At 40.4% G+C, this 24,558-nt stretch overlaps 4 protein-coding genes across 7 annotated transcripts; 3 read left to right on the top strand and 1 right to left on the bottom strand.

The window, feature by feature from the left end:
* The first annotated feature begins 12 nt into the window (after positions 1–12).
* cap1 (CAP, adenylate cyclase-associated protein 1 (yeast)) lies at positions 13–6,601 on the top strand. The gene is made up of 13 exons (XM_077008985.1): positions 13–165; positions 2,056–2,163; positions 2,326–2,426; positions 2,557–2,634; positions 2,796–2,939; positions 3,272–3,357; positions 3,507–3,612; positions 3,719–3,899; positions 4,431–4,606; positions 4,710–4,833; positions 4,915–4,997; positions 5,114–5,257; positions 5,383–6,601. The coding sequence occupies exons 2-13, from the start codon at positions 2,058–2,060 to the stop codon at positions 5,464–5,466; spliced, it is 1,413 nt and encodes a 470-aa protein (XP_076865100.1). The 5' UTR covers positions 13–165; positions 2,056–2,057; the 3' UTR covers positions 5,467–6,601.
* Positions 6,602–7,824: 1,223 nt separating this feature from the next.
* On the bottom strand, positions 7,825–10,627 carry ppt1 (palmitoyl-protein thioesterase 1 (ceroid-lipofuscinosis, neuronal 1, infantile)). Its single transcript, XM_077008991.1, has 10 exons — positions 10,474–10,627; positions 9,946–10,061; positions 9,659–9,768; positions 9,445–9,572; positions 9,283–9,353; positions 9,004–9,106; positions 8,793–8,883; positions 8,520–8,618; positions 8,345–8,416; positions 7,825–8,141 (listed from the first exon to the last, which is right to left on the bottom strand). Exons 2-10 carry the CDS (start codon positions 10,040–10,042, stop codon positions 8,019–8,021), a joined length of 894 nt encoding a protein of 297 aa, XP_076865106.1. The 5' UTR covers positions 10,043–10,061; positions 10,474–10,627; the 3' UTR covers positions 7,825–8,018.
* A 44-nt stretch (positions 10,628–10,671) lies between these two features.
* Positions 10,672–16,665, top strand: LOC143516972 (sialin). 4 transcript variants are annotated; one of them, XM_077008986.1, is made up of 12 exons: positions 10,672–11,084; positions 11,351–11,641; positions 11,854–11,937; positions 12,830–13,044; positions 13,155–13,388; positions 13,566–13,740; positions 14,159–14,277; positions 14,749–14,910; positions 15,114–15,246; positions 15,334–15,481; positions 15,740–15,830; positions 15,941–16,665. In XM_077008986.1, the coding sequence occupies exons 3-12, from the start codon at positions 11,865–11,867 to the stop codon at positions 16,085–16,087; spliced, it is 1,497 nt and encodes a 498-aa protein (XP_076865101.1). In that variant the 5' UTR covers positions 10,672–11,084; positions 11,351–11,641; positions 11,854–11,864; the 3' UTR covers positions 16,088–16,665. The 4 variants fall into 4 exon arrangements, with proteins under 4 accessions (XP_076865101.1, XP_076865102.1, XP_076865105.1 ...); XM_077008987.1 differs by having other exon boundaries at positions 11,351–11,937; XM_077008990.1 differs by lacking the exon at positions 11,351–11,641.
* A 4,484-nt stretch (positions 16,666–21,149) lies between these two features.
* Positions 21,150–24,411, top strand: eef1a1l1 (eukaryotic translation elongation factor 1 alpha 1, like 1). The gene is made up of 8 exons (XM_077008992.1): positions 21,150–21,304; positions 21,926–22,081; positions 22,378–22,557; positions 22,634–22,930; positions 23,010–23,160; positions 23,246–23,502; positions 23,663–23,897; positions 23,999–24,411. Exons 2-8 carry the CDS (start codon positions 21,938–21,940, stop codon positions 24,121–24,123), a joined length of 1,389 nt encoding a protein of 462 aa, XP_076865107.1. The 5' UTR covers positions 21,150–21,304; positions 21,926–21,937; the 3' UTR covers positions 24,124–24,411.
* The last annotated feature ends 147 nt before the right edge of the window (positions 24,412–24,558 follow it).

The following is a 24,558-nucleotide window of genomic DNA, read 5'->3' on the forward strand; positions in this document are numbered from 1 at the left end:
GTCCTTATAAGGAATCGGTTCGGTTAGTCGAGACGGGGCGGGGCGGTGACGGCTGGGAGCTGCAGCATATACAGGAAGACCGGAGACACGGAACCGACACCATAATACACCCACTCCCACGATAAAGCTATCTTGGATATTGTTCAGATTTGTTGGACGGCGAAGGTAAAAAATTATTCAACTCTAATTCCTCGAAATGCTATTAGTGTAGAACAAGAAGTGGATGTGAGTTGGGCTAGAATGTTTCAATCTTGGGACTGTGCGCCGCTGCGCCTGCTAGCTAGTCGGAAGAAAACCATCTGCAGCTAGCTGGGTGGTAGTAGTTTTACCTGATCTGATCTGACTTTGAGTCGAAACGTGATGTTGGCTTTTCATTCGTGCACATCTGTCCACGGTGCGGTTAGAAACTAGCTAAATCGACGGCTTGAAAGTTATTGGTTTTTACATTCCGCCGCGCTGCAGAGTACAGGAAATGGCAGACTGAGACATTCTGTTGTTGCATTTTATTTACGTTTAATCAGCAATTCTGGATGGTTTAGAAAGAAACCGCACTGTTCATTTGTAAAATGTGTCGTTTTATGCACTGCACCTGTCCTAAATCCTGCAATCGTCCGTTTAAGGCTTTCGTCCTTTTCTTTTCCTTTTTTTAGATTAGTCGAATAATCGATTAAAGATTTAATGTTTCGAAGTTTCTTCGAAGCGCCTTAAATGTAGCTGTGCTGACGCTGCCAGCCCAGGCCAATAATGGCTGCGTTTTGTCCTACTTCTAATAGCAAAGCAGAAATGACCTGTTTTTGTCCAGAACACATTAGCTAAGCTGTGAACATTAATGTGTCTGATGCAAATTTTGCTATTTTACTCCAAAGCTTTTGGCTAACTATCCACTGCATTAGTGCTTAGCTTATTTGCATCATTTCACTTGAATTTGTTTGGCTAAAGATGTATACCTGATTTTACTATAGCTGATTTGAAACTGGGCTGCTTCTCAGGTGTTTTCTTTCCCTAATGACATCTGCTCTCTTATGCTGTTTTACAGACACTTTGCAACTATCTAAGTGGGCAACTGGTTAAGTCATTCGTCAAGGTGTGCAGGAATATATACATGAGTGGCCAGGGAGTAATAGCACAGGGCTTAGTTTGTGACATTCAACTTTTCTATCTCCCTTTCCATCCCTCATTTCCTACTTGCCCACAGTGTTTTTGGTTTTTTTCTGTTCTGCTGGCAACACTGTGTAATGTAGCTCCAGAGAGAACTGCTTAATCACATTTTGAATGGAACTGGTTAATGTAGTCTCTGCCATGAGCTGCATTAATGTTGGGGTGAGTTTTCCCCCATAGGATAGACCAAAGTTCTCATTAGAAGCAGGTGATTAGTGGCACAGCTGAGTACCTGTATTTGCCTGTGAAGTCATTCAGGTGGATGATGTAACAATAAGTCGGTCACGTGGTTTGTTGGGTCAGTTTTCTGTTGCATAATATGAATCTGTAGACAACTGTACATGTAGATGCAAGTCATTTCTCCTCAAAGTGTGTTATTTTACCCAAGTAAGCATTGCAAGCCAGACACCCTTAAAAGGGCTGCCTCTGTATCCGTTATCTAAAGTATTCAAGGACTTGTGTCCAAACATTCAAAGTTGTTTGATACGTGTGTGTTTGTGGTGCTTTATTATGTAGGTTCCAACTCTGGGAGTATGAGGTTGCATACCTTTTTCAGGCAGGTTATGACTGGTCCAGTCTGGCAAGCACTGGAGTCCATTGTTTACAGTAATGTGCAAAGTGGACTGACATTCTTGTGTGCATAAATCCTTTGTGTTCAATTAAAACACACATTCTTAATTTAAGAAGAGTTGAAGACCTCCAAGTCAAAATGCATAAATATTTTATTCTGTTGTGTACCCTGCCTTTGCCTGATGATGCTGGGATTGGCTCCAGCCCCTCTGTGACCCCGACTAGTGGGATTAAGCGGTAAAAATAATGAGTGGATGAATGGATTTTTTTTTTTGATATCCTGCACAGAAGGTAAAGCTACTACCACTTACAAAGTCTCTGTGTCAGGCATGGCAGGGCTGGAGAGTCTGGTGCAGCGGTTGGAGATCGCCGTAGGGCGTCTGGAGGCTGTGTCTGGTAGCGGAGGAGCAGGCGACTCTCCTGCTGCTACAGGAGGTACCCAAAAACACCCCAAAATACACTCTTTCCTCATCACTGAACAATAGTAACCCATATTGGATGTCTTCCTGGCAAACCAGGTTGCCTCTCGATATTATTCATGTGAACTTCATTCACAGCCTTGCGTTCATTGAAGCTCTTGTTTCTCTCTTGCTGTAGTTGTGTCTGTATATGTCGAGGCCTTTGATGTCCTGATCTCTGGCCCTGTGGCTGAATATGCCACCCTGAGCCAGAAGATAGGGGGCGACGTCCAGAAGCACGTATGTACTGCCATGTTAACAAACCAACTCCTAATCATCGCTGCATGCCTTGTGCCCCTCTTTCTGAAACGTGGCCCTTAGTTCTTTCCTTCTCAGCACCTGGTGCCCTGCTGATTTGCTTCCTTTGCAGGCTGAGATGATGAAGCAAGCCTTCACCTGTCAGAGGCAGGTCCTGGTGACGGCCTCCTGCAGCCAGAAGCCCTCTGACGTAGGTGTTCCCTCACCATACGAGGCAGACGATTGCCACAGTAAAATTCCAAAAACTTCTGAGCAACTTGATTTTGTGTTAAGTGTAGGATAATCGTTAGATCTGCAGCAGCTGGTGTGCGTGGTCTTCACTGTTGTGTGTGCGTGTCTGTGCATGTGTAGAACGTCCTGACCTCTCTGCTGGCTCCAGTGTCGAAGGTGATCCAGCAGGTGCAGTCGTTTAGAGAGCAGAACCGTTCCTCTCCCTTCTTCAACCACCTCTCGGCCGTCAGCGAGAGCGTGCCTGCACTCGGCTGGGTCGCCATGGTGAGCTTCCCATACTTGGTTGGGCCGTTAATGTCCTTCATTAAAGCCAACTGTGTAATTGGGTGAAATAAAAAGACCATTCATTCAATCAGGAACGGTTGTGTAGTGACATAGTGTGACGAGACCGGGGGGAGGGAGGGGCAAAACCGTCATAGTACAATGAGGGCAGTGTTTCAGCCTGGGAGGGTATGTTGAGATGAGGCTGTGAAAAACTTTGGCTTTATTGTATTAATCAGTATGTCTCTGTAAAATCATGCACAAGATTTGTGATGGTCTCCCCATCACAAGAGGCTGGGTGACTTTGCTCTGTTCTTCTCTCGTCACCCTGTCAGGCCCCAAAACCAGGCCCATTTGTTAAGGAGATGCAGGATGCAGCGATGTTCTACACAAACCGGGTGCTCAAGGATTACAAGGAAAAGTATGTTCAAAAATGCACCTTCTCATATTTGATCTGACTGTATATGAATTTAAGACTAGCAACTGTGAATTTACAGATCAACTTGGGTATGACCAGTTTGTCCATGTGTCCCCCTCCCCCCTGTTTATTAACAACCTTTTTTTATGCAGGGATAAAACGCATGTGGATTGGGTCAGGGCCTACTTGTCTGTCTGGACTGAGCTGCAAGCCTACATCAAACAGCATCACACCACTGGACTGGTCTGGAGCAAAAGTGTGAGTCTCTCCTGCCGCTCATCCTAGTTTTACCAAAGGCTTTGTAGCTGTCTCTGCCCCCTAGGCCTTTATCGGAGGGTTTACTGTTGCTGTGTATGTACGGCAGGGTCCTGTTGCCTCAGCCTCTGGAGGGGGGCGTGCCCCAAGCAGTGGCCCTGCTCCACCCCCTCCCCCTGGCCCCCCGCCTCCACCCGCAGACCTCAACCAGTCTGCAGGTGGCGACTCGGGAGCAACAAACCGCAATGCTCTCTTTGCCTCAATCAACAAGGGAGCCGACATTACTAAAGGTAGGACCGTCCACTCGCTCAACTCGCATTTCCTGTTTGTAAAATGTTTCCTAAGCCCTCAACAGTTTCTCAAACGGTTTGGTAGGAAACATATTTAGTGTTGTGTGTTTAAAAGCGATTCTTGCTGGATTAATCAGGTTGTACATTAGTTCTAACCCTGTGGCTTTGGCAGGAGCTTCATTATTTTTTTTTTCTATTATATTTGTTAACATCTGATTAAAAAAAATATATATATTTAGACTGCATGCTTTTGAATCTTGGTATATTGGATGTTCTCAAATCCAAATGTTATGTATTTGGGTCTTGCTGTGTAAAAATGCACTACACGCACAGCTAAGCTAGTCGGCTGATTACATTGTTAAAACCAGAAGTTACAAAAGGCATTGCAATAGTGCTGGAGTTGCAAGACACCATTTTCCCCAGAGTATGTGGGTTTTTGACACCACAGTCACAAAGTAGTGTGGGGAAGTCATGGGTCACCCTCCTGACAGTGTGCCTCTTGTTCTTGAATCCTCGCTGTGTCGAATGAAGGGCTGAAACATATATCTGATGACCAGAAGACCCATAAGAACCCGGGGCTGAGGGGTCAGGTAAGCGCTGTGCATGCAGGACCCAAACCTTTCTCATCTCCCAAGGCAACCACGACCAGTGCCCCTGCCCGCACCCTGCCCCCCGTCCTGGAGCTGGACGGCAAAAAATGGAGAGTGGTGAGTACCGGTGACACTGCAATTTATATTTCCATTTTTTGTGGTTTGATTTCTTTTTACGCATTTCTCATTTCTCTTTTTTTCCTTCTCTTCTGATCAACAGGAGAACCAAGAGGGTGCTCAGGGCCTTGTGATCAGTGACACTGAGCTAAAGCAGGTGGTCTATGCCTTCAAGTGCAACAACAGCACTCTGCAGATAAAGGGAAAGATCAACTCTATTACCATAGGTATGTGCCGCAACCTTCTCATGTGTTTGGATTGAGTGTGTCACCAAAAAAAGATAATGAATCCTGTCCTTTTCTCTGCAGACAGCTGCAAGAAAATGGGCCTCGTGTTTGATGATGTTGTGGGTATTGTTGAGGTGATCAACTGCAAGGATGTTAAGGTCCAGGTGTGTATATGCTTGTGCGGTCAGCTCATTCCCAAGCAGGCTGTGTGTCTCCTGTTTCCTTTTCCTTCATGGCATATCAAACCGTCTTTATTTGCTGCTGGGTTCTGTGCATGCAGGTTATGGGCAAGATACCGACCATCTCCATCAATAAAACCGATGGCTGCCATGTGTACCTGAGTGAGGCCTCTCTTTCATGCGAGATCATCAGTGCCAAGAGCTCAGAGATGAATGTACTGGTGCCTGGAAAAGATGGAGAATTTGTAAGTAATACTGAGACTTGTCTGTGAATTGGAGGAATGCATGCATACTGAAATATGGTAGTTTTTGAGTGTGTGTGTGTGTGTGTGTGTGTAAGTAATTTTTTTATGTTTTATTTATTCCATAGACTGAGATCCCAGTTCCTGAACAATTTAAAACCGTTTGGAATGGAAGCAAGCTGGTGACTACAGCAACTGAAATTGCAGGATAAAAAGTTTCACCTTTTGTTAAACCGCTCCTTAACCAATGCCTACTTGACTGACTGACCAACCAGCCAACCACAAACGAGACTGAAATGCCAACCATCACTCCATCAGCCAATCACGGCAGCAGTACCTCCCTTCAGCCAATGAGATGACTGCTTGCTTTATGTGGCACAATCCTTCAGCCAGGGGCAGAGATTAAATCTTCATTCCATTTGATATTGTTAAATAGCACTTCAAAACTAATTGCCAACAATCATTTTGTTTTGCTGTTTTCTTAAGCATTCCCGTGCACCGAAAATAAAATGTGAATGGCCAAAATGATGCAAATATTTGTTTAGAGTCTTTTAGTTATACTGTCTTAATTTTGTAATTCTTATTATGCATAGATACAGCAAATTAAAGATGTATGTGGTCACGTATTGGGTTAGGGGGAGGTTCAAGTGTTTATTTGTTTATATACATATATGCAATTCAGTCCTGAAGCACATCCCTTTCTCAGCCAACCACAATGCCACCATTTAGGAGATTGATGGTGACTATCATTGTTTCTAGGGGAGAATTATAACAAAATTGTCATCCATAATATAAAACTAATTGGAGAAAAAATTAGATGTGCAGGATCACTAATCTTTTCTATCTTGGCTAAAATGCAATTGTAAGATTTTAAATATTGCTGGAGTATAAACAAAACCTTTTTTCCCCTCAAACTGCATCTCTGCATATACAATGTATTCCCTTAGCATTGCAAAGCACCATTCCATGATTGTTGAAAATGCGTGACTAAGAACAGGGGCCATTTACTTAGAAATGTCCAACTAGTATTTTATTTGTTCTACAAGAATTGTTTATTAATGTCCGAGTGAACACGTCACACTGAGCTGCTTCACTGGTACAGTAGAATCTTATTTCCCCATGTAGACTTGTATAAGCCCTTAATTCAGCACAGGCTTCAATCTATATCATTTAAACTCAAACCTTTTAAGTTCTTTACTCTCATAGTGCTCAGGCCAGGTGCAATTGTTTCTAATCATTTGTCATTTTAGAGATTTTGTTTCCATATTGGGTGAAGAATCAATATTCTGCATCGTATGGGAGGGAAAACCTCATTGAAGTTATCGCAATAAATTTAATGTCACTCTGTTCTGTGTCTTTACTTTGTAATTTGACAACTTTGTAGCAGTAATTTCTCAAGCCTTAAGCCCCTTATTTTAAAATACTCCAATTTACTTTCTATGAAATATCATTGCTGAAATTGTGGTTGTGTTCTATTTTTTGCAGCAGGGGCTAGAAAGAATTTGTTAATGGAGTCTATGGAGAATGAGATCTTCCTTGTAATCTCAACCACATGGACTCATTTGTAAATGTCTTAATGTCCTAGAATGAACAAAGAAATCTAAGTAGGTTTAGGTATAAACAAGGTTAAGAAATCTGCCTGAAAGGAGTGACTACAAAGAGGGAATTTTGCATTTCAGAGATTAACTTTTATTATTAAATATAGAATATTCCTAGATTATATAAATACAGGTCCTAGAAATGTACTGTCATCATAGTTATGCACATTTTTTGAGAAAGCTTCAGGACATGAACATATACTGCAGTGTTGTTACACTTGCACATATTTATAGAGCATGTGTAAAGCTGTACTGTATACTGAGTCCTTCTAGACTGGTTATTCAGTTTGGATGCACAGTGAAATAAGATCCAATAACAGCATGGGTAACCACTGTAATATACACTGCTCAAAAAAATAAAGGGAACACTTAAACAACACAATGTAACTTCAAGTCATCCACACTTCGTGTTCAGATAGGAAGCAACACTGATTGTGAATCAATTTCATCTGCTCTTGTGCAAATGGAACAGACAACAGGTAGAAATGAGAGATTTTCAACTGATTTCAAAGATTTTTATTAACTGAGATCTAGGATGTGTTATTTTAGTGTTCCCTTTATTTTTTTGAGCAGTATATTATTGCATTTTGTTTAGTACCTTTCTCCAAACTGTTACCTTTTAGTGTTATTATTGAACAAGCATCACAATGATTCTAATTAAACTGGTAAGCATAAACACTCGAAATACAGAGTAATTGTTCCTCAGTGCTTACATTCATAATTTCTCATCTACATGGAGAGGTCTGCATTCTGTAAGCCTGACAGCATTAAAGATGTTTTGGATGCTTACCATTCTACTCGCATGTGTGCCCACATTTCAAACTCTCCATCCCATCAAAACAAACAAACATAAAGACTCATTCAGGCATGAGGTTCTTAAAATGTTAAATTTTATTTGCTTATATATATATATATATATATATATATATATATATATATATATATATATATATATATATATATATATATATATATATATATATATATTTAATTATAGACCAGTTCTATAATTTGCTAAGTAATTAAGCTCCAAATCCAGATCTTAATAAAACAATATCAGTGCAATGAACAGAAACTTATAGCCTATAAGACACCATTATCTTCATGGACATAAAACCAAATTGTGCAACAATGCAGCATGGCTGTTCACTTTATCTGCTGAGGGATTAGCGTAGATAGGGGACTAATGTGGCATTAAACCACTCTCGACTGAACTGTAAATGATCTCCGTCACTAGCAAGAAATGCCAGCTTTCCCGCTTTATCCATTTCTGCCAATCCAAGACGATCCTACAAAACAACAAATCAAGACTATGATAGCTCCTAGTCTTAACTCTCCCCTGCCACAAACAGGTGTTAATCAAGGCTTTTAGGCTTCTTGAATTGCATTCTTCTGTTCACACTTGTAATTTGAACCCTCTCATCATGAACTGGGTAAATATATAGAAAGTTTCAATAGAAAATACAAATATAATTTTTTACACAGTGCTTACCTCTTTATACAGAGTGCTTTCTTGTAAAGTCTCAGTTTCCTCTGCTTGACCGGTTTTGAAGAAGCCAAACCACTGGGAAAGAGAAGGTGTAGTAAGTATATAACCTCATCACTTAAAGAATGTTTGGATTAATAGTATGGATTAATAATGTATTTTTAAAGTAACTTTGTATTACCTCTGAGATCACAGGGTCCACTATGCTGTCTTGTAAAAACTTAACCATGACAAACTTCTTCAGAGACATGAGGTTCTTCTTGTAGGTGTCATTCACTACCTTAAAGTTATATATATAACAAAAAAGACATACGTTTTTGTCCAAAAATGACTGAAATTTGTATATGAAATTTCTATATAATCTCAAACCACATTGAATGTAGGGGACAGGAAAGACTCCTTTGGTCACCTTTGAAATTGTTTCTGATAAAACCTTTTTGTGTAACACACGTACCCGCTCCTGATTTATATCAGCTAGGAAGAGACTGTGCTGTTTGTACAAGTCATCATTGAGGGGATCGTGCCAGTACTGTGCCTGAACCAAACTAAATACAAAGTGAAACAGAAACACGTGTTATATTAATAAACAATCATTTCTTTGGCCAAAAATTATCATTGCCTATGATCATGACAATATTATATCAAAGAAAGGGCCAGGGTCTCACTGTTTTTGGACAGCATCTGTGTATGCCCCTGAATTCAATTTTTTCCGGATCCAGTCACAAATATAAGAGCTCTCACCCGGGCATCGAGGTAAACCATACACTCCTAAAAAGTAAACAATAAGGACAAATCCAGAAAAGGGAGCAACAGTAAATTAATGTAACATGCTAGGAAACATCAACATGAACAACCAATCAATTAAGATAACAAAAAAATAAGTACTTTTAGTTTAGTTTTTTTGTTTGTTTTTAAGCAGGACAGGAAGTTGCATGATGTTTTACCTTGATGTTGTCCACCAACAGAGATGAGGGTTTTCATTGGTGGATTTGGGCATCTCTGTGCCACAGCACGTCTAAAGTGCAAAGAAGAGGACAAAACCAGCTGAGTTTTCTTCACCGGCCACGTGTTGTATGGCACTGTGACTGCATGGGACAAGCACTCACAGAAACTGGGCTCCCTGGGAGAAGCCCATTGCATTGTAACCCGCCTTCAGTTTGGGGTCTTGTGCTAGTTTGTCACAAGCAAGGGCTACTTGCTCATTAACATCCATAAAGAAACTATTTTCAGTGTCCTGAAACAGAGTTAAGACAAGGGACAGTGTTTCAGTCCCGTATTGTTTATTTTAAAGAGAAATTCCATGATGTTGACATGAAGTACCTGAACTACAGTCTTGCCAATCATAAGAGACAGAACATATATGCCTGGCACTTCCTCCTCCACCATCTTCTTTATTGAGCCCATGCTCAAAGGGTTGCAGCAGTTGTCACCTACTCGGAAGAACAGTTCAGTCAGTGAAAGGTCCGTCATCTTTAGACCAACTCATTTTAACAATTACCTATTAATGCGTTTACGTAGCGCGCAGCTTCGAATGGCAGTAACAATAACAATCACTATGTCCTTGTTACACGCGAGAACGAACACGTGTGTTACAGAGTAAACGTTACCCATTCCATGCCAAAGGACCAATGGGATGTGGTCGTTTGATCCTCGAACCGAGTTCGAGAGCAGAAGCAGGAATCCCACCAACAAGCCCGAGTCCATGTTCAGTTTCACCGCTGCCCTAGACGTGAAGGCAGGGTATGAACGCTCTTTAGAGCTTACAAGGCGAAACCAAATATGCTAGTGCAAGTGACAAGAAATCTCAGCCAGAAAAAGGAACAAGACACATGATGTTGGTCACAAGAGAAACAGTGAAAATGATTTCCAGTTACAAATAGATAAACAGCATCATTAGTGACGCACGTTATTGTCAAGAACAGGGTACGTTCTTCCGTTTCCTAAATACATAGCTTAGGCTTAGATTAGCCCTTTCACGTTTATAAAAGTATACAACTTGAAGGCCTGGCGTCCTTCCTTCCTGCATTTACATTAAACGAGAAGCACAATTAGATTTACAAATGTATTATATAAAACAAATGCTGAAAGTAATGCAAAAAACAAACAGCTGCTAAAATGTAACCTAGCCAACTTACCTTATTTTACCCCGAGATATTCCTCAGACTGCGCCTGAATCACGTGATAGGAACGAACGAGAAACACGGTCGGATAGCTGCAAACATTTGTAGACCATGATATGAACGTTTGAACCAACAATAATGTAAAGCAGTCGATCCAGTTTGTTTTAAATGCTGCGCAGGAAATGTCGCTCTTGAACGCCCCACGCTCATGTGACATTTGCAGCAAAACAAGGAAGCAATGCGTTTCAGACTGGAAGGTCTCGCCGGTTTTTCTAAGATCTACAAATAATATATTCAGTGTTTACCAGCATTTCATATTTTAAAATTAACACATTTTCTAACCTGTAAATTCTTGAATTCTAGAAAGGATACAAGTCTCGACAGCACACTACTAGGAGGTTTTACAATGTAAAACGCAGTTCCAGTACGAAAACAAATTGTTTGTTGTTTTACGCAAACGAGACATGCAAATTCGATTATATCGAAATTTACATTGTTTGTATTTTGTCTGTACCTTTACGTTGCCTGGTAAGAAAACAACCATATTTTTAAAATTTCCAAATTTTTTTACCCAAGAAAAATTTTGTTAAATTAAGATCAACGATTTTTATGCCATCAGCTTTGTGGTAAGAATTTATTTTCTTTGAGATGTTAAACTTCCTAATATTGATGTTTCTTTTAGCCTTTCGTGAATATTTGTTGTGGTTTTGCTTTAATGGAACTAAAGTGAACTACACGAAATGGTAAAATTACGCATGTAATCTTGAATGGACGTGACAAAAGAAGCGATGTATTTAGATGGTCAGCTGAATTTTATGAACATCTTTCACATATCTCTCATCCCCTAATAAAAGGTTTATATTGACTTGGTCACATGTGTTTTCTTATGCAGTCAGAAGATTCCTGAACATTATCTCTGTACTGTACAAAACGGAGCAATTGGGGCTGTTCAGGCAGTCAAGATTTCATTTGTCGTATGGAAAGGGAAATGTCTTCAGAACTTGAAACCTGCCTCTGAAAGCAAAAATACAGCATGTCGGTCACAAGTCCTCCTTCAACACACAAGAGAAAGTGTGATTTGCAGTGTGGACACTGACAAAACTAAAAAAAAAAACAGAAGTATAGGTGTGATTTTTTCGATTGGAACCTAGCCATATCCTGGAGTCTGAATCTGTTCTGTGAAGTAAGTTACTAATAAATATATCAAGGCAACCTTTCTGCAGCTGAATAAAACATTATCATCAGCACTATTCAAATGTGGGTGTGTACAAAGAAGTTGCATATCAATTGGAGAATTATTTTGTTTAAGCTGTCTCACTACAGAAGTCAGCTGTGGACTGTGGTTTTGGTGAGTCCATCATGGCTGTTGTTACGCATGACTTTCTCTCCTAACAGATAGGTCTTCCATGAACTCTGCTGTGGACCACCAGGATGAGGAGAACACTCCGCTGCTACAAAAACAAGCAGGCCAACACCCGGGTTAGTTTCTAATCTTTCTGGCTAACATTGTGTGAGAATCCCTGTAAATGTTTGGAAGTTTACTGAGAACAGCTGAAAACCATATTCTTGATTCTAATGAATAAATGTATTATTTTTGGTTAAATGTGTTCATCTTGACAAAGCTCTTCTTTTGTGATTTGTTCAAATCAAACCACTTTCAGTTTTTGCCACAATCCTACTTCCTAATCTTAAGCCCTTTTGATCTAGCACAAAGGGGAAGTAATGATCTGCTACTTGCTATGCAATACTGTACAAAAGTTCTTTAGAACATGCTGAGCAAAGAAAGCCTATGTTTTGTTCATATGCAGAGGTGTGTGTTTTCTTATGAATAAACTGTGAATGATGAACTGCAGAGAGGGAGGGACTTTAGTGTCACCTGCACCGTAGGCACATGCCAGATTATGTCTGTGTCATTTTCCTGATCCTGTCAATGTTCTGTTGTACAGAGCAGCCGAGCTACAATAGTGTTGTATAAACCTGCGCATTGGTGTTAAAGTGTAACATTTATGAGTAGTATGCATTTCATGTGTGCCCCTCTATGAAAGATCTGAATCAAATCCTTCTCGCATATTTTGAGTGTAGTCTGAGGGTCAGTCTGAGTGTGACAACCCTGTCAGAGGTGTAGCGAGGGTTGTTGATGTTTGACTGGAGTGGTTGAACAATGTGGATTTGCCTCTCTCAAACGTGCAGAAAAAGGTGTTCAGGTCATCAGCCAGGCCTTTGTTTGTCATAGCAGTTTCTACTAGCCACCCTGATCTTCTCTGTCAGTAAATTCCTGAACGGCCTGGACAGAGTTTAGTCTACTTCTGTAGACATCCTCCTTGACTAATTGCAAATTGCAAATGTCACGCATAAGTTGTATGTGTAACAGCGCCCCCTAAATGCTGCTCTGTGCGATACAATCTGGCCTTCATGATGTTCCTCGGCTTTGCTGTGGTGTATGGTCTCCGCGTCAACCTCAGTGTTGCCATGGTCGCCATGGTCAATGCAACTAATGGGCAGTCAACGTCCAATGGCAGTGAAGGGGAATGCCCAGCACCCTCTGGTCCCTCCAACACCAGCAACCCAAATCCAGATCAGCCAGGGGTGAGTGTTTCCAGGGGGTATTCCAGTCCTGTCAGGGTTGTTTCAGTCAAATCTGTAATAATGTAATAATACCATGCACATGCACATGCACATGCTCTATGCCCTTCCAGGTCCCACGATACCCATGGGATCCTGAGACCCAAGGAATGCTGCTCGGTGCGTTCTTCTTTGGTTATCTTTTCACCCAGATTCCTGGGGGCTACCTATCAGGCCGCTTTGGAGGAAGCATCTTCTTGGGAGTGGGAGTCCTGGGCACGGCAGTGCTCACCCTCCTCACCCCACTGGCAGCCCATCTTGGGGCCAAATGGCTCTTTGCTCTTCGAGCCTTGGAGGGATTTGGAGAGGTGAGAACACCTCAAAGCTTATTATTATTTTTAGAAGCAAATTTGACCTCACATACCTCATATTCATGCCCAGTTCAGTTTCATGTAGCAAGAGAAATGTTAATGTGTGTGTGTGTGTGTGTGTGTGTGTGTGTGTGTGTGTGTGTGTGTGTGTGTGTGTGTGTGTGTGTATGTTAGGGTGTGACCTTTCCTGCTCAGATGGCCATGTGGGCTTGCTGGGCTCCTCCATTAGAGAGAGCCAGACTGGCCACTTTCTCTGCAGCAGGATCCAACTTCGGTGCCTTTGTTGCTCTCCCTCTCACTGGCTTCATCTGCAACACTCTGGGTTGGCCTGCTGTATTTTATTGCTTTGGTAAGGAGTTAACAGTTGTATCTGCAGATTTTTGCAAACCAATCCAGCTAAGGTCTTAGATCTGTGGTTCCCAAAGTGGGGGGTGCTATTGCAGGGGGGGTGCGGAGCTTGGAAGTAAAACATGTGCACATGTGTCAATATGGGGGGGGGGGGGGGGGCGGCAAAAATATTCTCATCTACTAAAGGGGGGCACGGCAGAAAACGTTTGGGAACCACTGTCTTAGATGATGATTTTACACCTCACAGTAAACCAGGACATGCAGCTCTGCAATAACTAAACCTTGGTTGGATAAAGGAGAAATTAGACTTATTCTATATTCTATTGCAGTTTAGGAGTTAAATGTAAGGTTGTTCACTGAAAACATTTTGGACATAACTGACATGGGAATTTAGTTATATTTTCACGTTTCTCCACCAGGGGGAGCAGGTTGTCTTTGGGCAGTACTGTGGTTCTTCCTGGTCTCAGATGAACCTAGCAAACATCCAAGAATATGTGACCAAGAAAAAGATTACATAATCAACTCTATAGGTTCAGAGGTATTAAGCATTAATGTTCATTGGAAAATTTGGGTTAGAAAGAAGAAAAAGACGAAAAGAGCATTAAAAAGAACAGCTTTTAGTGCTTTTTCAATTAAGTTAAATGTTTGGCTCATGAAGCATGACTGAAATAACTATAAATAAATAAATTAAATTTCAGATTATATAAATGTATCATTCATGAGTTGCAAGGCATTGAAATGCATGTATGGTGCATGTTTTTTTTTGTTTTTTTTTCTATAAATATCATCAATAGTGGTGAGACTAATATTTCATTCAGAACCTATGTTTAAGTGTACATTGCACTTATGTCTAAATATGACAATGTAGTTTTGCATCCAATTTACTTGTACACTACTATTTTATTTATTTATTATTATTACTACTACTACTACTACTATGTCATATTTTTAGAAAGTGGTGATGACTACTATGACATGGTGAGTGCATCTTCTCTTCCTTCCTGTGCAGGGGGGCTCTCATGGTTGGGCTGTGCCTCTGTTGCCCATGCTGTTCTCAGTCCCCCTGTGGGCTATCATCATCTCACAGATGTGCTCTAACTGGTCATACTACACTCTGCTTACCTCCATGCCTACCTACATGGACACGGTGCTGCACTTTGACCTGAGCCAGGTTAGACTTCAATTGGTTAGACCTCGGTTGTGAATTTTGACCCAGAGACCACAGTTTGAATGTCAGTTTCTTAGACAAAACAGCCCGGTAAGACTGGACATGTATTATATATCAGCTCAGTGGAAATTAGGCATTAACAAAAAAAAGATAAGATAATCAATGTGCATGAGCTGAGAATAAACGTGTGTGTGTGTGATCTGTAGAACTCCTTCCTTTCGGCTCTGCCCTACCTTGGTGCCTGGTTGTTTGCTGTATTGTCTGGTGTACTAGCGGACAGCCTCCTGGAGAGGGAGCTACTGAGCATAACAGCTGTTCGCAAAATCTTCACTCTTGTAGGTCAGTAATTGCTTGATTTTGAGATCAGTGCATTTCATCATAAGGTGAATATGTTTCTCAACTGTGTGAAAAATTGTGCTTCCATAGGTCTGCTGTTGCCTGCGGGGTTCCTGTTTGCTGTGGGATTCACAGGGTGCAGTAGCATTCTGGATGTGACGTTTCTCACTGCGTCCACGACTGTCGGAGGTGTCAGTGCTGCTGGGGTTTTCATGAACCAGATTGATATTGCTCCTCGGTACTGACCATATGATCTGCTCTGCACCTTCTCTTTGCTTATCCCAGTCATCCATCTTCAATGCCTATTTGTACCCCTTACCCCAGAATCAGATGCTGTCCATCTGCCTTTATACGTTATTTCTTGATACGTTATTTCTTGATACGTTATTTCTTGATACGTTATTTCTTATTTACTATGCAAGAGAATGTTGCATCTTTCTTTTTTTTCTTTCTTTTCTTACTGTCTCCATCTGTCTGTCCGTCCTTACTGTCTCAGGTATGCAGGCATGCTTCTGGGGATCACCAACACTTTCGGCACCATCCCAGGAGTTCTTGCGCCAATTGCAGTGGGTCATCTTGCCAAAAACGTAAGCTGCTAATCCATAACAAACCTGGGGATACCACACAAACCCAGTTACAAAATAGTGAGTATGCATATTTGATAAAATAATCAATTAGCGTCCTTTTTCCTCTCTAGCATTCTCTGGTGGGCTGGAGGAATGTGTTCTTTTTGTCAGCAGGGGTGAGTGCATTTGGAGCCCTTGTCTTCATGTTATTTGGCAGTGGGAAGATCCAAAGCTGGGCAGTGAGAGAGTGTGAAACAGAAGCAGACAGAGAACACTAGACATGTGGTTAAACATAATTTCTTCTTACTGTTGATATTATTATCATCATTATTATTATTAAAATTTATAGACACACTTTTAGATCCAGTCAACATAGAATAAATAAATGTGTAACTTATAAATATAACCATATAATTGTCAATGGGTTATACAATTTCTGATGTAATACATAATGTGTAATTAAGTATGATGTTTTTGATATACAATATTTGTATAATGGTATGGTATATCTTTTTTTTTTTTTAAAAAGAGAGTTTTTTATTTACATTTTAATTTGAGGATATTTTGCAAAGCAAAAAAATGGCTTCACCTGCGCTTTTTCTAAGCACTTTTAAAAATATGAATAGCCTATTGTTTGAGTAGCTCTTTGTAGGATCATAGTATTGTGCAAAATTTTATTTTACCTCTCACTGAAAGAAAGTGATATAACTACTTTTGGTCAAATTTATGTTAAATCATTTTTAAGATTCCATTTACTGTACTGTATTAATTATTAATCCTGAGATGCTAATTAGTTTGAAGTAATTGCAAACTTGGTGAAATGTGTATATCTCATTAAAAAATTATTCAATTTTCATTCGTTTTCCACTTTGTGCAATGTGCAATATAACAAAAAACTAGTTCATTGTCCTCAAAATTTGACATTGCTAAATGTTGGATTCAATGTAACAAATAAATATTAAGCAATAATAAAGGCAACAACAAAAATTGTTGTTCTATTGTTATGTAGAATGATTCATATGATCGTATGAACAGGCAGTCTGAGGATAAATCAATGCTTTCTTAAAATAACAAATGGCACACACAATGGCTGACTACATAAAACATTTAATATCCAGTTATCCAGTGGTGATTATTATGGGAAACCCTCCCACTCCACACCCCCACACCTAACACATCCTGATTCCTCTCTGGAGGGTTTAGGTAAATAACCTTTGAACTTATTAAAACAATTTTAAAGTAGCCTAAAATCAACCAGGAGAGGGCGCCTGACAAAAAAATAAAAAATAAATAATAGGGCGGTCATGTCCGTCAATGTTTATAGGTTAATCAGAAACTGGTTCAAGAATTCGTATGCAGACATTGTCTAATTCTTGTAATTTCGTAATAACGCCATACGTTTTAAATAACGTAATAAAACGTTATACAAGATTACAATACTAAATTACAACTTTACTGTTTATATCGTCATTCTAGTATACTAGAAACATTACGGTTGCGTCATGCTCAGACCGGTTTAGCAATTGACCCGGATATAATTTTTTGCAGCGCTTTAACCATCATAGACACTAATCACACTATAAAAGTGCATTAAGGTTAGGCTACTAGTAGCCAAATTTTCCACGGCGCAATAGTTTACAAATAGACTAAGTGTTTTCAACAAATGCATTTATTTACGGTTAAATAACAATTGTTACAGTAAACAAATGACTTCACCATTACCTCACAACTGCTATTTTCTTTGTTTTTGTTAATTAAACATCACATCCATTTTGACTCGTCTAAATCCATTAAATAAGTTTGCCTAAGCCATGATACATTTTTTTTATTTCAGTGTCAAATGATTCAAAAGCTGTCTTGAAAATGTTTCCGGCCTGTGCTAATTTGATTAGATTTTTTAAAGGTGCATACAAACATTTAAAAGTGACTACTAAACTCTTGTCTTTAATATTTTTATCCCGTGTTCAATTATATAGGCTAGCTTAGAATGTTTCCGCTGCACCTATTTTGATGTTCAGAAAACCAGGATATCACATGAATGCTTCCTGTTATTTGATTCTAAAAAGCCATTATCACGTTGGATGTGTTTTCTTTTAATTCCTCACCGCTTTAAATATGTTGTTTATGTCAGATCTCTGATTACCCTATTTATATCATTTAATTTTTAGTTGACTACAAATATGTCCTTTAGTTGTTATTTTAGTGTTTACCTTTTGGTCCATGTCAAAGTTTTCTAATGTTATATAAGTATGTATTGATCATATTAAGTAGAAACTGACTGGTAATTAGTTTATTTTATAGTAGTCCTATAACATTCGTAACATTGACATTATTTATATGTTTTTATGAAGTTATCCAGCGTGTCTTTGATATATGTAGATCTGTGTTTGTCAGAGGATGCAAACTTTCAAGTGTCTCTCACAACTGATGTGAAACAAATGGAATAGTAAAATTTTGCATTTAAAAAGCATTACCAAAGCATTTATTTGCTGTGTTGCATTTTCAGGAAGACCTATAGCATGCTCATACATGCAAAGGAGTGACACTCCCTTTAAAAATCACACCTCAATACAAAGTATAATGAGATTGAATTAGCAAGTGTGAGTGCCTGGTTTCTAGCTATTGAGAGGAATTTACCTGGAAATGTTCTCAAAGTGCTGTTTGGTCACTGTAAGCAATCATTTTAACGTATATCATGGTTGCCTTGATGGGGTAGATTGACCTGAAATTATATGGAGTCCTGGACTGAAGATTATTGAATTTATCATTTACTCTATTTTCTTTTTAATATCACAGACTGACAACATGAGTAAGTTTACCATTATTACTAAAACTGTGTTGTACTATAAAAATATTAGACATAAAGACTTTTTAAAAACATGCTTGGCTTCTGTCTGAGATCTGTAAGGAAAGGCACGACTGGTGTCTTTCCTCTACAGTTGCATGACTCAACACTGAAGCCCTGCCAGCTTTTCACACACATCCAGTTCGGCTTGGCTCCACCTCCACCCCTTCCAAATATTTGAATTCAAAAAGCTAATCTAGCCTGACAGGATTGCAGAAACATAACTATGCTAATTTGTATTAGCTCTTGTATATTAAACCTTCAGCGTTACCCTGAAAGGAATGTTGTATCGAAAAAAGTCTGATTTTCAGTGTGGCTAAACCGAGGCTAATAGAGTACAAAGGTTACATTGAGCTGTGACGTCTTGCGGTGACAGGGAAGGTGTGACGTGCTGAGTAATGTGCGCGCACGGGTGTGTGTGGATGGCGAGAGACTCCAGAGACGTCTGTGGACTCGCCCTCTCACTCATCGGAGAGCGTGTGAGAACAGAAGAGAGAGTTCCTGCTATCTCAATGCAGGCAGCGCGGTGGGAGCTAGCTTTGGCACTCCTGTACTGAGACAAATCTCTTATCAGCGTCAGTTATATGACTGCGCCTTTGGCTCTCTGCTACACGTCTCGGGGTGACGTGCCGAACACATAAACAGGAAAATGACATTTGAAGCATTTGACGGACACTAGTATCCAGGACCATTTTTGTCAGTATGACATATGTTACCTGGGAAACAATCCCATGAGTCAAGTGTTCCTAGCATTTTGCTCTACCATGTTATTCATGAAGGGGCTGTTTTTAGCTACAGCCCTAAAGTGATTTTTTGTTATTATACGTTTTAAGAATGACCTCATGGCATATAGATTAGCTGCCTGTGAATCAGTAAACCTTTCCTCACAAATCCTTACAAATTTTCAAACCACTAGGCCACACAATTCTGTGTAGCTGTTTGTGTTCATTTTCTCTTTAGGTTTGTGTTAAATAAAGTTTTGCTGCATTTTGGATCAACAGACAAAACAACAAAAGAAGGTCTGGTTATTCAGGTTAGGCGACCAGGTCCCTCCTTTTCTTGTATTTATGGAAAATAACGAGTTAAAACTCTTAACCTTACCTCATCTAAGCAGTCATTTAGAAAAGAAATGCACTCCCATTGTGTCAGTACAGAAACACATATTTTAAATGTATTTTTATGGTACACCTACATTCATGGTTCTGTATGCTGTTATACTTGTTTCACAATAGATTTTTAGATATTAAATTACATCATAGCCATCTAATGCATGTAGATGTATCATGTGCTGTTTAAGGTTGACAAAGTCCAGAGACAGCGCAAACAATCGCTAAAGCAATCAGGTTTGTGTCTCGCTAAAATATCAATGAGGTGCGTATCAATAAACTGTTAATAAACAATAAAATATTTCCTACCACCACAAATTCCTTTCTATCCCATTGGCCCACAGTGAAACATATAGTGCTGTCATTGTGTCACTGCAAGGGCCCACAGAGTGAGGGAGAGTTTGGGCAGCGTGCTGATTCGCTTGACTGAAAGCAGCAGGTGCTGCCCAAGCATCTGTTACCTGAACTGGGAGAAGGAAAGGGAGCTGAGTGGAGTCTCAGAGGGATACCAGCTGCTTGAAATAGGCCCATCTAACAGTGATGGAGAGCACAAGGCCCTATAGACCTGACCTCAGATCGCAAAAAATGCAGAACCAGAAATGCTAAATACTGGCTTTTAAGCACTGATTGAATAAAGTCACATGACCCTGGAAGCTACTATCAGTGACTTTATCTGCAGATAAAGCCTGAATATGAATAGGTAAGCCATTGGGTGGGGGTATGCAAGAGACAATGATGTTGGACCCCCCACTACTAGGTTATATGTTTTCTAGCACTGATATAAATTTCTGTTTTTTTACAGTATGTTGGGACTACAGTATTTGGGGACTATATTGTCTGCAAGGTGTTTAATGGCAGAAATTCTCAGTTAATTAAACTACTCCAATTCTGTGTTTGGTGTGCACGCACACACACATAAAAAGGCATTAGGTATTATTTCCACAATGATTTAATATGATTTCTAAAATAAATGGTTAATGACATACAATGGATATTTAAAATGGTTATGTCTTAAATACTTAAATATATATATATATATATATATATATATATATATATATATATATATATATATATAGACTTGTGTAAATTATATCTAGCAATATTTAGAACACAGGATGCTCCAGTAACAAAAGCTTATATGATTTTTAAAAATAAAATATGAAAAAAATACAGGCTTATGATTGGTCATAATTTCTTCTACACGTCTGATGAAACAAATGATTGGCGACATACATTTCAATATGCTTTGAGAAATGCTAATTTTATTTCTATGATTTTATTTTACATACTAAACATTTTAGTTGGTGTGTTTTTAACGAAAAACGGAACAAAGTGATGACGTACGTGTGCCAAGGCGGGGATGTTTCTGTGAATTGAGTGTGATTTGCGGCTCGATTAGGGAGGGGGAGAGGAAGATGGGGGTTGCAACCCAGACTGGCCGCCTCCCCTGTATAAATTCCGCAACCCAGGCATTTTTCTTCCTCTTTCTGTTACCTGGCAAAGGGGAGCAGCTGCTGTGGAGTACGCGGAAAAAAATCCTGGTGAGTGGCTTTTCTTCATTTTGCGTTTTATTTGTGTGTTTCTTTGTGGTTCGGAGGTAGGCTGACGGGTTAAAAAAACGGGTTTTTGTTAAAATATTACATAACGTTATTTGTGTTCGATCTTTTGTCCGCCTTAACACGATTTTAACACGGTGGAGACTGAATCAGTAGAAATATTATGTAAGTAGACGCGATGTTATGTTAGGCCGATTCGTAATGGACATTTGGAGCAATTTTCAAAATGTACTTTTTGAACAATGGGCAGGAACCGGGAAAAGAACAAAGGCGATTCACTCGCGATTAGGCACTGGTCTGTATAAAAGCGTCATTCACGCCAGTTCTTGCAACAACTGGTTGGAAATCCTATACTAACAGATGTCCAACTTTCGAATAGATTCCCTTTGGATACTTTGGTATTTAACAGTAACATAATCTTACGTGGCCCTGAAACACGTGTCGGTTCTGGGCTTGTGGCCGACTTCTGTACTAGGCCCAGGCGCTAATAAGTTCGAGGCCATTTTTAATGACGATATTTGATGCCGGAGTTGATCGCAAATCAAACGGACTCTCTTAATATGTTGAATGCGGATTAAATTTCTATTTAATATTTTTTTTTTACAGAAATAAACAATCATGGGAAAGGAAAAGACCCACATTAACATCGTGGTTATCGGCCACGTCGACTCTGGAAAGTCAACCACCACCGGCCATTTGATTTACAAATGCGGAGGAATCGACAAAAGAACAATCGAGAAGTTCGAGAAGGAAGCCGCCGAGGTGAGCTTCGTCCTTTTTCTTTACTTGAATTTAAACCATTTAGTTGTACTCGTGACTCACTTGAGTCAAGATGGCGGCCGAAGCACGCGTCTGTGCGCAAGCCGGCTGGGTGCGGGAATAGGTGTGGCTTGTGCAGACTAAATGACGTTGCAATATTGCTAATGGCTTCCAATATATTGAATTTTGACGATAGTAATCAATATTTCTTGAGTTTTTTTTTACCTTTTGGCATTTAGTTGGCTACATTTTGAATTAATTTGCAGTTTTTAAAATTTGTCTGAATCCTGTCTTATCAGATGGGCAAGGGTTCCTTCAAGTATGCCTGGGTGCTGGACAAACTGAAGGCTGAACGTGAGCGTGGTATCACCATTGATATTGCCCTCTGGAAGTTCGAGACCAGCAAGTACTACATCACGATCATTGATGCCCCTGGACACAGAGACTTTATCAAGAACATGATCACTGGTACTTCCCAGGTCGGTATAATTTGAATTTGTCCAAGTGATCAGTTTTCTTGGGTTTTCATTTGGCTAAACTATGCTGTCCTTGCAGGCTGACTGTGCTGTCCTGATTGTTGCTGGTGGTGTGGGTGAGTTTGAAGCCGGTATTTCCAAGAATGGACAGACCCGTGAGCACGCCCTCCTGGCTTTCACCCTGGGAGTGAAGCAGCTTATTGTTGGAGTCAACAAGATGGACTCCACTGAGCCCCCTTACAGCCAGGCTCGCTTTGAGGAAATCACCAAGGAAGTCAGTGCTTACATCAAGAAGATCGGCTACAACCCAGCCACTGTTGCCTTTGTCCCAATTTCTGGATGGCATGGAGACAACATGTTGGAGCCCAGCTCAAATGTGAGTTAATTATCTGCTCACAGATTAGTCATTTTTGTGCACAAAGGTTTTGGTGTTCACATTTTTGTTTCTCTTCTAGATGGGCTGGTTCAAGGGATGGAAAGTTGAGCGCAAGGAAGGCAATGCCAGTGGAACAACTCTGCTGGAAGCCTTGGATGCCATCCTGCCCCCCAGCCGCCCCACTGACAAGCCACTTCGTCTGCCCCTGCAGGATGTCTACAAGATTGGAGGTTTGTAGTGTTGGAGCACTTTTCTACCCACTTTTCTACCCATTTGGTGTTTGCCAGTGTCTTACTTGACCGCTTCTTTCTGCAGGCATTGGAACCGTACCCGTGGGCCGTGTTGAGACTGGTGTTCTCAAGCCTGGCATGGTCGTGACCTTTGCGCCTGTCAATGTGACAACTGAGGTCAAATCTGTTGAGATGCATCACGAGTCCCTTCCTGAGGCTACACCTGGTGACAATGTTGGCTTCAATGTTAAGAACGTATCCGTGAAGGACATTCGTCGTGGTAATGTGGCTGGAGACAGCAAGAATGACCCACCCCAGCAGGCTGACAACTTCACAGCTCAGGTTAGATACGGTCATGTATTACTACAACCTTTTGCGTATACATATTTAGCCATTGTTATGCTAAATTAAAATTCTTTTGGTGCCCCACCAACTTGTAACAGTTGACTAGCTCAGTCAGAACTAACTTTTTTTTTTTTTTTTTTTTTTTTTCCTCCCCCAGGTCATCATCCTGAACCACCCCGGTCAGATCTCTCAGGGCTACGCTCCTGTGCTGGACTGCCACACTGCTCATATTGCCTGCAAGTTTGCTGAGCTCAAGGAGAAGATTGACCGTCGTTCTGGCAAGAAGCTTGAGGATAACCCCAAGAACCTCAAGTCTGGAGATGCTGCCATTGTTGAAATGATCCCTGGCAAGCCCATGTGTGTGGAGAGCTTCTCAACTTACCCTCCTCTTGGTGAGTATATTGCATTTGTGTTGCACGTCTGCTGCTCTGGGTTTCTTTTACTGGTCTGTTGTACTTATTTGCATGACTAATGTATGATTTGTTGCCTTCAGGTCGTTTTGCTGTGCGTGACATGAGGCAGACCGTTGCTGTCGGTGTCATCAAGAGCGTTGAGAAGAAGGTTGGTGGTGCTGGCAAGGTCACGAAGTCTGCACAGAAGGCTGCCAAGACCAAGTGAATTCTCCTCATTCCAGCTGTTCCAAAGGTTGTGGGGTGTTCTACCCCAGCTCCTGGAATTTCTCTAAACCTGGGCACTCTACTCAAGGACTGGCTAATGCTGATTAAAACCCATCGGAAAAATTTTCGCAGGAAAGGAGTCAAATATGGATAACTTGTGGCTTCAATGTCAATTGACTGATAGTGCCTCTTTCAGTTTAATTTGAGTTTAATGGTTTAGAACTGCATCTGTTGCCACATTTGAATTGGAGGAAAGCTGCTGAGTAACTAATAAAGGTATTAAAAAATTGCAAGTTTGTCTGCGTGTGTATAAGGAGCACGTTCTCGTGGAAGGGGGGTGGGGGGTATTGCAATTGTTCAATGTAAGCTGACTGTGACCCGAACATGCAGCTGCTGGAACACATGTCCCCTGCTCTTAACTGCTGCATGGACTCGT

The sequence above is a fragment of the Brachyhypopomus gauderio genome, chromosome 6 (assembly GCF_052324685.1).
Source record: "Brachyhypopomus gauderio isolate BG-103 chromosome 6, BGAUD_0.2, whole genome shotgun sequence".
Classification (NCBI taxonomy): Eukaryota; Metazoa; Chordata; class Actinopteri; order Gymnotiformes; family Hypopomidae; genus Brachyhypopomus; species Brachyhypopomus gauderio.